The sequence below is a fragment of the Chaetodon trifascialis genome, chromosome 16 (genome assembly GCF_039877785.1).
Source record: "Chaetodon trifascialis isolate fChaTrf1 chromosome 16, fChaTrf1.hap1, whole genome shotgun sequence".
Lineage (NCBI taxonomy): Eukaryota > Metazoa > Chordata > Actinopteri > Chaetodontiformes > Chaetodontidae > Chaetodon > Chaetodon trifascialis.
In genome coordinates, this window is record NC_092071.1 from 1447250 (window position 1) to 1459400 (window position 12151).

The window sequence follows — 12151 nt, forward strand, 5'->3', positions numbered from 1 at the left end:
AGTAAATGAAATAAATAGTAAATAGTCATGTCGTAAGAACATACAACTAAAATATGATAAGATAAGAAGCCTGATTAAAGGAATGAGAAAAATCAGACATATCAATTAAAAAAAAAAAAAAAAACCCATCACTATGTTTTGTTCTCTATGTTGTCTGTGACCTGCATGAGCACCACTAGCAGATATTGGCCTGCTATTTGCAAACATGTGGACGATCCCTCCTGACCTGGAGAGGAGGCCACGGAAATCAAACGGGCAGGTCACAGACACTGTAGTGAGTCAATGAGGCCCAAAAGTAGAATTGATAGAAAGAGTGAGAGTCTAATCAGAGCTGCAGGCGATGGAGCTTCTATTGACTCAGCCTCGTCCGTCATTCCCAGCAGCAGCACACTGCCGAGTTTTCGAGGATCCAGGGTCAGACGTAAAGCTCCGTCTGTGTCAGGGGCCGCAGCACTCAGGAAGCCGAACACGCTTCAGTGTAGTCAGAAGCACCGCTCTGACTACAGGATATAATAAAAGGAAACAAAGCAGGAAAACAGTCATCTGCCGTTCCAGCCCCTCACTTCTCGATGATGGGACCGAAGAAGAAGGCTCGGGGTGAAGCATTTTGACCATATGGCTGCAATTCAGTCCAATGAGCATGTCAAAGGAGCTCGCTAAATGGAGCTCACACTGCAGCAGGAAGGGGAGGAGTATCAGTGATATCAGATATAAAGCCGCTGCAGCGAGAGGAAGGATCATCTTCATCAAGCCCACAATGAATCAGCTGAACTTTCCAGCGCAGCTCGAGCTGACAGCGTTCAGATGTGTTATCTCTGTCGGTATCTCCTGCTAACGCGTGACTGTGTGTTAAACTTGCTGTGTAATAATGGCGCTCGGCTCTGCGAGACATTAAAGTTTCTGTACTTTCTGAGCCGGAGCGTCTTCCAGCAAAGCGTTGCACTTAACTTTTTCTCAAGTCAAATGGGCAAAAAGCGTCAATTTGACGTTCCATAAAACCAGCAGAGGTTGTCTTTAAAACTTAAATGATATCATAAAGCACCTCGCATCGAATGTACAGAAGTGAGACAAGCAGCCGTTAGACGATACGTTTGCCGTTAAGATGGCAGGTTCTGTCAGCAGCGCCGTGATTGCTCCAGCTGCCTTCAGGAGTGTGTTTTAAATGGCTTTTTTGATTACAAAGATTTCTAAATGAAGTGTCTCGCTGATAACGATGATAAGATCTGCTGGAAACGCTGAGAAGAGGAGCTCTGGGGAGGCAGGGAAATGTTGTCGCCCCACAAATGACTTGCTCCTGAAATAAACGAGTTGGTGTGGCCCCTCCCAGCTGGATTCCCATCAGTCCTGAGGATTTGCTGTCTTTGATGATAATGCACATGTGTGAAAAGGACACAGAATCAATAGAACATCTCGTCTTTCCCTGGAATCAATTCCAGCTCTGGATTATGGAAATGTTGTGTTCACGTCCCCGTTAGATCAAAATAAAATTGTACCAATGAATGTTTTTTTCATGTCGGTAAAAATGTTTGCACAAACCAAAGTCTGGTGTCGGCAGCTCTGTTTTTGCCACATAAATATTTGAAACCTGATGCTGAAATTCATCACCAGAATTCATCCTCATCCCCGTCATGACAGGTCGTCTAGTTTGAGCCTTTCTAAGACACGTTTCGGCTTGTTCGCCAGCTGTCGCAGACAACAGGACGGTTTGCAGACATGACTCATTTTATCATGGCCATGTAGAAGTTGGTATGTGGTTTATGCGCCCCCATGTCAGCCGTCTGTGAGGGGAAGTGCTTCATAGTGTGAGCAGAACAGCAATTCTGAGATTGTGAAAGTATTAAAATTGGCCGTAAAGGGTTTCCTATCAGGCAAACAAAGCTTTAGACCGAATCCCTGAAACAGAAAGTAAACAAAGTAACTTCCATGGTCTGAAGAAGGTTGAGCTGCACAGGTAATTATCCTGATTCTGATGGTGTGGTTTTAGTATTTTATGTTTGTTGTCACCTGTACGCAGACGCAGTGCTGATGCTGTATGTACTGTATGATTTCGTGTGATACGCAGTGACTGACCTTGTTATTTACTTCTTAGTAGATTCATGTTTCAAAGCCTCTGAATGTTGAGTGCAAGCTCAGTTGAATTTTTCTTGGAGCCACAGTTCCTCTAAATCTAAATATTTACTTGACCTTAAGAAGATTTCCAATTAAAGTGGTTGAGAAGTATGTAAATGTTTTGACTGTTTGGATCGATTGCGCAAGTCCGCCTTGAAAAACTGCGAACATGCAGTATTCATCATTGTTTGGGCATAAACTCTTGAATTTTCGGGTCTTTTTCTGTGGTTAGCTGATTGCACTCTCACTCTTTATGCGTGGCGTCCTTCTCTCCTGGCCAGGTGAACCAGATTAAACTCTTCAGATGATCAGAGTTCAAACATGCCTGCTGTTTTTCTCCTGTGTGTGGCTGCAGATGCTCCAAAGATCCTGGGCGTGGTGGCTGTGTACACATGGGAGGGAAACCCAGCCAACATCAGCTGTGGCGTGGAGGCTCACCCCGGAGCCTCGGTGGTCTGGTTCAGAGACGGCCTGGTGCTGCCCTCTGCCAACACCACCAACGTGAAGATCTACAACACCCCGACCATCAGCTACCTGGAGGTCTGCAGCGTCTCACTGACACACTAAAGCACCGCTGTCGCAGTTTGTTTAGATTTAGCTGACAGAACTGCATCGGCGCCACCTCCTTTCTCATGTGGACTTTCTTGCTCTTTATACTTCGACACCTAACTTCCTCCTTTGCTCCCGTCATAATTGCTGCGGCCACTAGAGGTCGCTGCCCAACAGTTAATCTAAATACAGGCGGCAATAACCTGCGTGCACAGATGACCTCGTGCAGTTGTTTTAGTGGTGAGGACGGGCTGAAAACGCAGCAGTTCGCAGAAAACACAGACTGTTTTTGTAATAATATCAGATTTCAGGTGTTTCTGGATTTTGTGTTTCCGGCAGCTGTCGTTACTTACAGATAAAGATCAACTATTAGAAGCAATTGCTAACAGTTTTTGTTCCACTCTCGTGTCAGATGATTCGACCTGCTGATGCGTGAACACAGCTTTGCAGGCTCTTTCTCCATTTTGCCATTTCTAATTGAGTCATTTTAGATGCAAAAGAAAACAATGTAGTAATAATTTGAAAGGCAATTTCTGTTTGTTATTCAGAGCATGAAACAGAGAAATGCTTCCAGTGAGATGAATGTCCTGAATAATGAGTAGTTCCATAGCAACTCTGAATCAAGGATAATAATAGTAAGAGTTAGGACACGGTGCTACATGTTATGTTAATGAGGAATGAGTAGTTCCTACAGTAGATATCTGTGCGTCTGCACAGCGACCACTCCCCAAATGAATCACTCCTGAACTCCTGAACGTCTTCACAAGTGTTGTTTCCCTGTCGACCAGCGCGCCTTGAATCTGGTGTTTCACAACGTTTGTGTCTTCTTCTGCCTCTCAGATTACCCCCGACTCTCAGAACGACTTTGGGAGCTACAACTGCACAGCAACCAACGTGATGGGCACCGAGTCCAAGGAGTTCCTCCTCATCCCAGCAGGTGTGTTCACTGAAAACGAAGCATTTCATGACTGCAGGTGTGGTTTGTGCTTTTCTCTCACAGAAAAAACAAATAATTTAAAACTAGGAAGCTTTTGGAGTTTGATGTGCCTGGCTGGTCTGTGGAGCTTTATGCCAAAGAGTACCAAAGTAAAGAAACAACAGAAGATTGGTGACGTTAATCATTGGTGCTATATAAGTGAATCCCACCTGAAGTCACACGACCAAATATGGATCCAACAACGTGTTCTCTGTTTTTGTTTGCATTTCCAGTAATGGGGTGAAGATCTGAAACATCCACTGATGTCTGTCCTTAAAGATAAATTCAGTGAGATGCTAATTTCCCTCAGACAGAAAACAGGCTTGTTTTAAGGTATATCTGAGTCCTGCCTACATCCAAATGGAAGCTGCTGTGTGTGGATGCACAGAGTCATGAGACGACTTTAAGTCTGATTTTAAGTCTTTTCTGTGCACAGCGTTTGGTTTGTATTAGCTTCTTTTGAGCCCCTTGGAGGAGGCGGGTCACTCAGGAACCCAATAAGCAGTGTTGAATTAATTGTGCTAACAGCCTCTGCTTCCACTGTGTACTTCCACTGTGTACTTCCACTGTATTCCCTTTGAGGTGTTTCTCTCTCTGATTTTCCACTTTCTGCAGAACTCATCAGTATGCCTAAAGCGACTCCTTCCAACCACAGTTGGACTGAAAGGAAACCAAAAAGAACCCTTCAAATATCTCTTTACACCTTATTTTCCACATTGATTTGACAATGAGAGAATTCAACATGTAGCATGAGGCCAAGAGCTTCTCCCAACGAAGCCATTTCAATTTCAAGGGTAATTAAACCGTCTGTGCATTACGTACTAATGGCGCTCTATCCAGGAAGAATCGGGTGGGTTATCGTTACTGAAGGAGGAGAGTCGTCTGTCTATTTGCAGACACACATAAATGGACTGACAGCGAGTTGAGGAACGTCTAGTGTTCCTTCATAATTAAAGTTTCTAGTCAGTGTCTTAGTAATCCATAGATTCATTTTCTTCTTCTTCAGTGGGAGTTTTAGCTTAATGGAGGCTCCAGAGGAAGGCCAGGGAGTCACATGAAGATACTGACTCAGATGTGATGAACAGTTTGGACATAACACCCACCTGGTCCTCTGATTGCCTTCATTAGGCTGTCCACCGAAAGTTAACAAACAGCATTACAGAGTTTACAGGAGGCCACTGAACTGTGTACAGCGCTCTGTTTAAGTGGTGCTCTGGCTTATCATGAATCAGCGTTTGACTCAGGCTGGAGGTGAAGCTGTCGCTGCAGACTCATTCAGCTGCAGATCTTCAGTAATTTGGTCAGCAGAGACTTTGGAGCGGCAGAGGCACAGCAGCACCACAGCTCACAGTGACGGAGCTGATGGGGAACAGCACACGATCAGTGGCTGCGCTGTGTCGACCACATCGTCTCCTCCAAGGTCTTTAAACTCCCCCCTGCGAGCTCGTAGACGGTCCCACACAACAACCAGATACACGTGTACATTATTACCTTCACTCATCAATAAGCAGCTTATCATAAAAATACAAGAAACAGCTTCACATCGGGCTGCATAGACACAAGATAATAATCACATTATTCCCATTAAAAGTGAAACTGCAGAGATTATGAAGTCGGGCTTGTGGCTCTCTACCTGTGCTATTGTGATGCCTTCCAGAAGATGACCAGCGGTGTGACAGTTGTTTTGAGTAATGGATCAGTCGGCACTGTGTGAGACAGACGAGAGAGGATAAAGATGCAAACATGTCAGGAAATATGAAACAGGAAAGTCATTCTGCTCCCAGGTCTGACTTAACCAGCAGCGTGGAAACATTTCATGATCTCAGTGTGAAAAAGCTGTTAGCGTGACTAAAGTACACGTTTTACAGGAATCCAGCAGAATCTACACAACCCTGATTCCAAGAAGTCGTGACTAATCAATGAATAAAAAGAAAATCAGTCATTTCCAAACATTAATTAGCATTAATCTCCTTCATCCAGTCATGTGTTCACAAAGTGGTGAACTCATTCCATCCTCTATGAGCGACTGAGCCTTTCCAGGATACCCCTTTCATACCCAATCATGATGCTCTCACCTGTTACCAATGAGCCTGTTTACCTGTGGAACGATCCAAACAGGTGTTTCTGGAGCGTGTTGCTGCATCAGATTCACAATCAGCAGATATTTACAGAAATCCATGAAGCTGATGAGGAAAAACATGAAATATATTGACTTTTCAGTTGAGTAGATGTCAAAAAGCACGTCGTCACCTTCTGTCTTATTTATGTTTTACACCCAAACTTGAGGCTTGTCGACGTTGCAGAACGGTAAACATCAGAGTTACTTGCTGTTTGGGAATCATTATGTTTTATGGCTTTTCGAATGAGTTTTTGAAAAGCAAAATCCATATTTTGTGTGTGTTGCAGATGTGCCGTCGTCCCCAGACATCGAACAGGTGGAACCGTTCTCCAGCACAGCAGTGATAGAATTCGAGGAACCCGACTCCGTGGGCGGAGTTCCCATCATCAAGTACAGAGTGCAGTGGCGTTTGCCCGGCCAGGACTGGACGAGCATGGAGTACAGCGCTGAGGACTGTGAGTCGCTCGTCTCTCTGACCAGAGCTGCTGCTTCGTGCCTCCTGTTGGTAGAAGCATATGTAAACAGATGCGCAGTGTCAATAGATTTACAAACTTTATTCATTTTTTTTAACATCATATTTTAAAAATCTGATGAAAAACACCTGCGATGACGTACATTTCCGCTCTTTAAGACCCTGCGTCACCCTCACTTAAAATCAAGCAAAGTGGATGCGAGGCATGTCATTAAGTTCTCTCCATGCTCGGTCTTTTCTCTGGTTTCTTAAGATGCATCACCTGCGGCAGCTACACCTGAGTACCTCTGAAGCCATTTGAATTCTTAGCACCCAAATGGTGCATATTCTCTCAGCATCTGTTTTCAAAAAACATCCATAAATCAGTTTAGAAATCATGTGAAAAAGAAGCCAATTGAATCTTTAAACTGCCTCTTAATCATAAGGTTTTAACTGTTGGAGTGTCAAGGTTTGGCACACTGTGCAGGTGACACAGAGGAAGTATGTTGGCCAACTTCAGGCAAAGAGAAACTCAACCTTTGCTGCACTTCCTGTTTTCATTGCTCAAAACACATTGAAAACTAAATCCTCAATTATCATTATTATTATTTTCATTGTTGTCGTCATTTCTGGGTCTTTCTTCAAAGTGTGTCCCCTACTTGAAGGAAATATGGGCCAAAGCTGCAGAAAACATTTCAGCCAGCAATAAGCGTTAATCCAAACACGACAGTGGCTGATGTCAGAGGGAGAGGTGGAACACAGTGCAGCCTAAATGACAGTCAGCCCCGACACTGACAGGCCCCAGATAATATCCCCGTCCCACTGAGGGCTTTGTGGCTCTTACAAATCTGGATGGTTCTCGTGCTGTCTGCCACATGGGACGTATCAGTCAGCGTCTGACAGGCTCTGCTGTCAGCTCAAGGCTCGAGAGCCGCCTGTCACGCCGGCGAGTACACAAAACAAAACACAAGCACCCACAGTAAATGTTACCAAAAATATCTCATTCAGCCACATCAGCTACTCCACATCTGATGGATTCAGTCCTCTCCAGAACACACGTACGCTGGATGGATTTTGTCTGTCGCACCGTGCAGTGCATACATCTGTTAACGTCCGTTTGTGAGATCAGGACTGTCAGAGGTCCAGCTATGTCAGCTCCAACATGTCAGGGAGGAAGGAAGGAAACTGTCCCTCATACAGAATCATCTGTTGGCTGAAGTGTGTCAATAATAAGGCTGTTTGAGTTTTAAAGGGTCTCTCACAGTATTGTGAACCAGGGCTGCCATCATATGTTTGAAAGCAGTACTGCCACATATGGCTACCACGCCCAGTCACCGTGGGTCCATGTATAGATGTCTGCATCTGCAGCGTGCACGTACGTGAAGCTACAAGTCACAGCTGAGGTCCACCTGCTGTGATTTACACTGCTCTGTCTGTTAACACGCTTTACGTTTCATGCATTAGATCTCTGCCTGCATCCTACATGGACTGTAACATTAATACACAAGCTAAATTTATGAGGCCAGCAGGCTAAAAATACCCATCTCTGCTGCACCATAATGACAGAAGGCATTTAGTCTTTTCCATATGGCGCATGTGTGCAGGAGGGTAATGAATACGTTGCTGTTTTGTCATTTCTGGACCATTTTTTGGTCAGAGGCTTAAAGGATAAAGCTGGCGTTATGCTATATTTTTCTTATCATCAACAAATCCCATGAAAAGACCAAAACCAACAATGTGCTAGTCCCACTGTGGCACTAAGCCCCGAGCCCATTCATTCTTACTGGAAATGCAAGTCTTTAGGAAAACTGGCCGCAAAAATATAGTTTCATTTATTAAATGGCAAAATGATTTCCTAAAAAGTGAGGCAGCGGGTGCTGTAGTGCGAGGGGGAAGTAAATCATACATTTGTCAGGCTGGTTTAGACAATAGGAGGGGATTGGCTCAAAATAAATGACAGTCGCAGTGTTGGTAGTAATGAAGCCACATGCCCCTGGATGACTCATTATTGTATTTAGAATAGTTTTTGGACAACAAATGAGTTCGATGGCAGAGTGGGATGAACTCTATCCGGCCTCGCCTACGCAGACTGTATCCGGCATTTGTGGTTTTCATGGGATTTGTTGACAAAAACAGAGAATCTTTCAGACCTCGTCATTTAACTGTTGCATCGGTGTCAGAGTTTAAGTGCACACAGACAGACACGTGTTGTGTTTGTATCAGTAAAACTCTGTATTCTCACATGCGATGTGGCCGTTATGGTGCTAGGATTCCTCTTTCATTCCTCTTTGACTCCACGATTACAGATAAGACCAGAAACAAAGCGCTGCTCGGCCACAGCCTCACACTGAGCCACTGACTATAATGATTCTGCATCATGTTGCCTGAATACCTCCATTGATCCGTTTCTCAGACATGGCCACACTCCTGGATGCTGTAGCAAGCATGAACTGCATCAACACGATGATTAACACACACCAAGTCGGTGGAGTTTGTAACGATTGTTATGATTTGTGGAGATAACCTTTTGGAGATGCTGCGGAAGCCGGCATGCGGTGATCAGCAGTGAATGACTGCGGCCTGGCTGGAAATCTCATCTGAACACGAGCGGTTTCAGCCGTGGCGTCACTTTTACTGATGTCGGTGCCGCTAAAAGCCCAGTTGTGAATTAATCTGACCTCATGCTTCTCTGCTGTATTCCTGCAGCCTCCCCAAGCAGTCGCTTATGCAGGCTTCATTCTGAAAGTCTGTCTCATTGAGACGTTAATGTGTGACACGTTCGGGATTTTCTCTGAGTCGCTGTGATCGAAAAATGTTTCTGAGCTGTTTTGCACCGGGGCCTGAATTTGTTCTCATCCATGAAGTTACTGTTCTTTGTATACTCACTGAGATACCATTTTCTGACAAAAGCCAGGAAACACGTGAGTGTGTCCTGATTGAAATCTAAACTCCGCCTCGCTAATATGGAAATAATACTGTCTAATAGAATAGAGAACATTTTGATTATTTTACCTCCTGAGGAAAACAACGGAAGTTCACACGTTAAGGAATTTGAAGCTACCAAAATGCTTCTTGTTGGCTGATGACTGGTGAAAAATGACTCAGATCACAGCAGCAGGCGTCCCTCGAGCGGTCTGTCTGGACTGCAGGTGAGACGTCTTGTGTTGCAGTTTATCTTGAGTCTTATTTCCCTTCAACAAAACCAATAATCATTACCCTGCTGTTATTAGAACTTGCCCTTTTCTTGGCATTTGCTCCCATGATGCTGCTCTGCTTTGCGCCTGAGCTCAGCGGCCACATTCAAGAGTTCTGTTGGTCTGCACGGCCTGGGTTCGCTCCCATTGGTCGTCGAGTGTCCGTGGATCATCCAGTCAGCCTACATGTTCAGTACAAACATGAAGCATTTCAGCCAGCAGATGCTGACTTTTACACATCAGTATATCAAAAGGGGGACGTGTTTAATATGAGAGACAACAGAAGGACAGGAAGTACATGATGTAGTTTGGACTGTACACATGATGGTACTGAATGTGAGAAAGCAAACAGGGAGACAGAGAGACAAGCAGAGTAAAGAGGACAATGACAAGGTCACTACAAAGGTCTCTGACAGTCAGCAGAGGACGCACTCGTGCAGATGAGACATTTGATTTATGTTCTCAGTCTGATTATCAGTGAAAAACGAGGCTTTTTGTTGACGTTTCTTTATTCTTTATATTTTATTCGGATCCCGTTTAGCTTCCACAGAAATGATTCTGTCCAAATGATCCAATGCAAAAAGGCAAAATGAGCCAAACACAAACAACAGAAAACAAGAAAACTCATTTCACAAATGAAAAGGAAGAAAATCTAAAGAGCAGCTTCATCACTTTTTGTTTCAGCCGCTTTTTGAAAGAAGCCTTTCAGCGTTTTGCTGGAGGATGGAAAACACGGCTGTCTGTCTTACACAGTTAAACATTTCTTGGTTATTTCTCCAACAGATTTGACCAAGATCACCATCGCTGGCCTGAAGCCGGAGACCACCTACGAGGTCAAGATGTCCGCCGTCAACGGCAAAGGCGAAGGCGAGAGCAGCAGGACCAGCACTTTCAAGACCGAGCCCGTCCGTAAGTACCGCCCTCGCCGCGTCCCTGCTCCCAGGCAGCGCTCCTCTCACCCCTCTGCTTTGAACCTAATGCACACTCCACCACCTGCTCGTGTCTCACTGAGCCCAAACGCCTTCACCCTCCCCCTCCTCTACTCTCACGCCCCGGCGCAGACCTTTTCCAGCCAGGCTGCGAGGAGCTCACGCTGCACTTATAGATCGGTTAATGGTGTTAACTTTGCAAAGTATAACCTGTGTCTCCTTTATCGCTGAACAGTGCGACGGGCCTCTTTCCTCCTGAGTGTTGCTGCGCCTCCTTCCCTTTCAGAGTTCTGCCCTTTTAGCCTCCAACACAGGTGATTTAGGGAAAGCTTTCTGCGAAGTACTTGTGCATTCTTAAGGCTGACTTACGCTTGAGTGTGGAGTGTCAGCTCTGTATTTATAGTTCAGAGACTGCGTGCATTGTTAATACAGCAGCCAGAGGTCAAGCCCGGCTGAAGATTGTTTGTGCGTCGTGAAGGAAATGGCAGCTCGTGATGAAATGCTGGAAGAGGAAGGGGAGGAAACACTGTTTAACTCACTGTTCTGAGCAAAGTATGAGACGACGGAGTCACCTTAAGAGAGCAAGGAGACACATGAATGCCTGTTTGTCAGGCGGCTGAGGGAAGATTTGACCACGTGACACCCGCAGCCGCCTGCTGGCTGTCGCCCTGCATGTTCTCGCCGTTCTCGGAGCCGGCGAAGTTCCCCGTAAACTTGCCGTAAATCGCAGAAAATCAACGAAATTCGCGGGGATTTACCGGTCGAAAATGTGGTTTTTCATGCAGTGTTTCTTGATGAATAATCCGCCGTCACATCACAGCTGTCTGAGACAAATGGCGTCGTCTTCAACCTCGCAGCGGGGAGCAGGTGTGCAGCACCTGCCTTCACCGATCACAATGTGTCGTCTTCAAGTGAAATGTGTCAACTTTGTGTTTGTTTACGTGCACTTATGTTAGATAAGACTTTGTCATGGAGGAATAAATTAGAGCCAATCACCTGATTTGCATCCGTGCAGGAAGTGTTTAATACAGAGCCAAATGTTTGCACCTTCACACTGTGAGACGGGAAGTCTCACATCTGAGAAACAATTGGTGCGATGATGGAATGTTACAGAGTCCTCGTTCCTTCTGTTCGATGGCAGAAGTGTGGTGTTAGTTCTCCAACAGGTGTGAACAATCGCTCTGCTATTAGGAAGTGGCTCTCGTTAAATCCAACATGGGTAACGAGGCAACGTGAGAAATCCATGAGTGTCACAGTGTGGTCGCATCAAACAGGTGAGGGGAGAAACTTGGGTTTGATTGTGCTTCTGTCATTTTTATTGGTAATGATGCTCAAAGTAACTTCTGAGGTTTCAGACAGCACTGCCCCAACAGAGACAGAAAGTACGAGCAGTCAGATGTGGGAAAGGTTGTAAACGCTTCAGCCAGATTATCTAAAACACCAGAGATGTAGGTGACGATGGCTCCCTCTGTGCAGGGTGAAAGCCGGTCTGGGTGATAATTTCACTGTTTGCTTTTGTTTTCTGATCGTCTGACTGTTTCTCGCTCTGCCCGACTGCGTTCCCAATTTCCATGTTGTTATTACGGACACGAACCAACAGTGATGAAACATTAAGGCCCAAATTGTGATAAAGCGTCCTTAAGTCTTCTTTCCACCGTGGAGCGAGATTACTTTGGCCACAATTAGAAGGCCAAAGAGCGATTTCTCCGTCAGCGCTTCTCATCAGGGTCATGAATAAATCTTTGTTTCAGGTAGCTCCAGCCTCTATGTTGTGCCTCCATCTGTGCTTCATCACCCCACTGCTTCAGTAGAAATAGCCCCCCC

At 45.2% G+C, this 12151-nt stretch overlaps 1 protein-coding gene across 6 annotated transcripts in view; it reads left to right on the forward strand.

The window, feature by feature from the left end:
* Nucleotides 1–12151, forward strand: part of ncam1a (neural cell adhesion molecule 1a) — a 221899-nt gene that overhangs the window by 179233 nt on the left and 30515 nt on the right. For all 6 annotated transcript variants that reach the window (XM_070982431.1, XM_070982425.1, XM_070982427.1 and 3 more), the window contains 4 exons: nucleotides 2465–2649; nucleotides 3499–3595; nucleotides 6041–6208; nucleotides 10182–10307. In XM_070982431.1, coding sequence (XP_070838532.1) covers nucleotides 2465–2649; nucleotides 3499–3595; nucleotides 6041–6208; nucleotides 10182–10307 — 576 coding nt within the window. The remainder of the gene's footprint in view (nucleotides 1–2464; nucleotides 2650–3498; nucleotides 3596–6040; nucleotides 6209–10181; nucleotides 10308–12151) is intronic.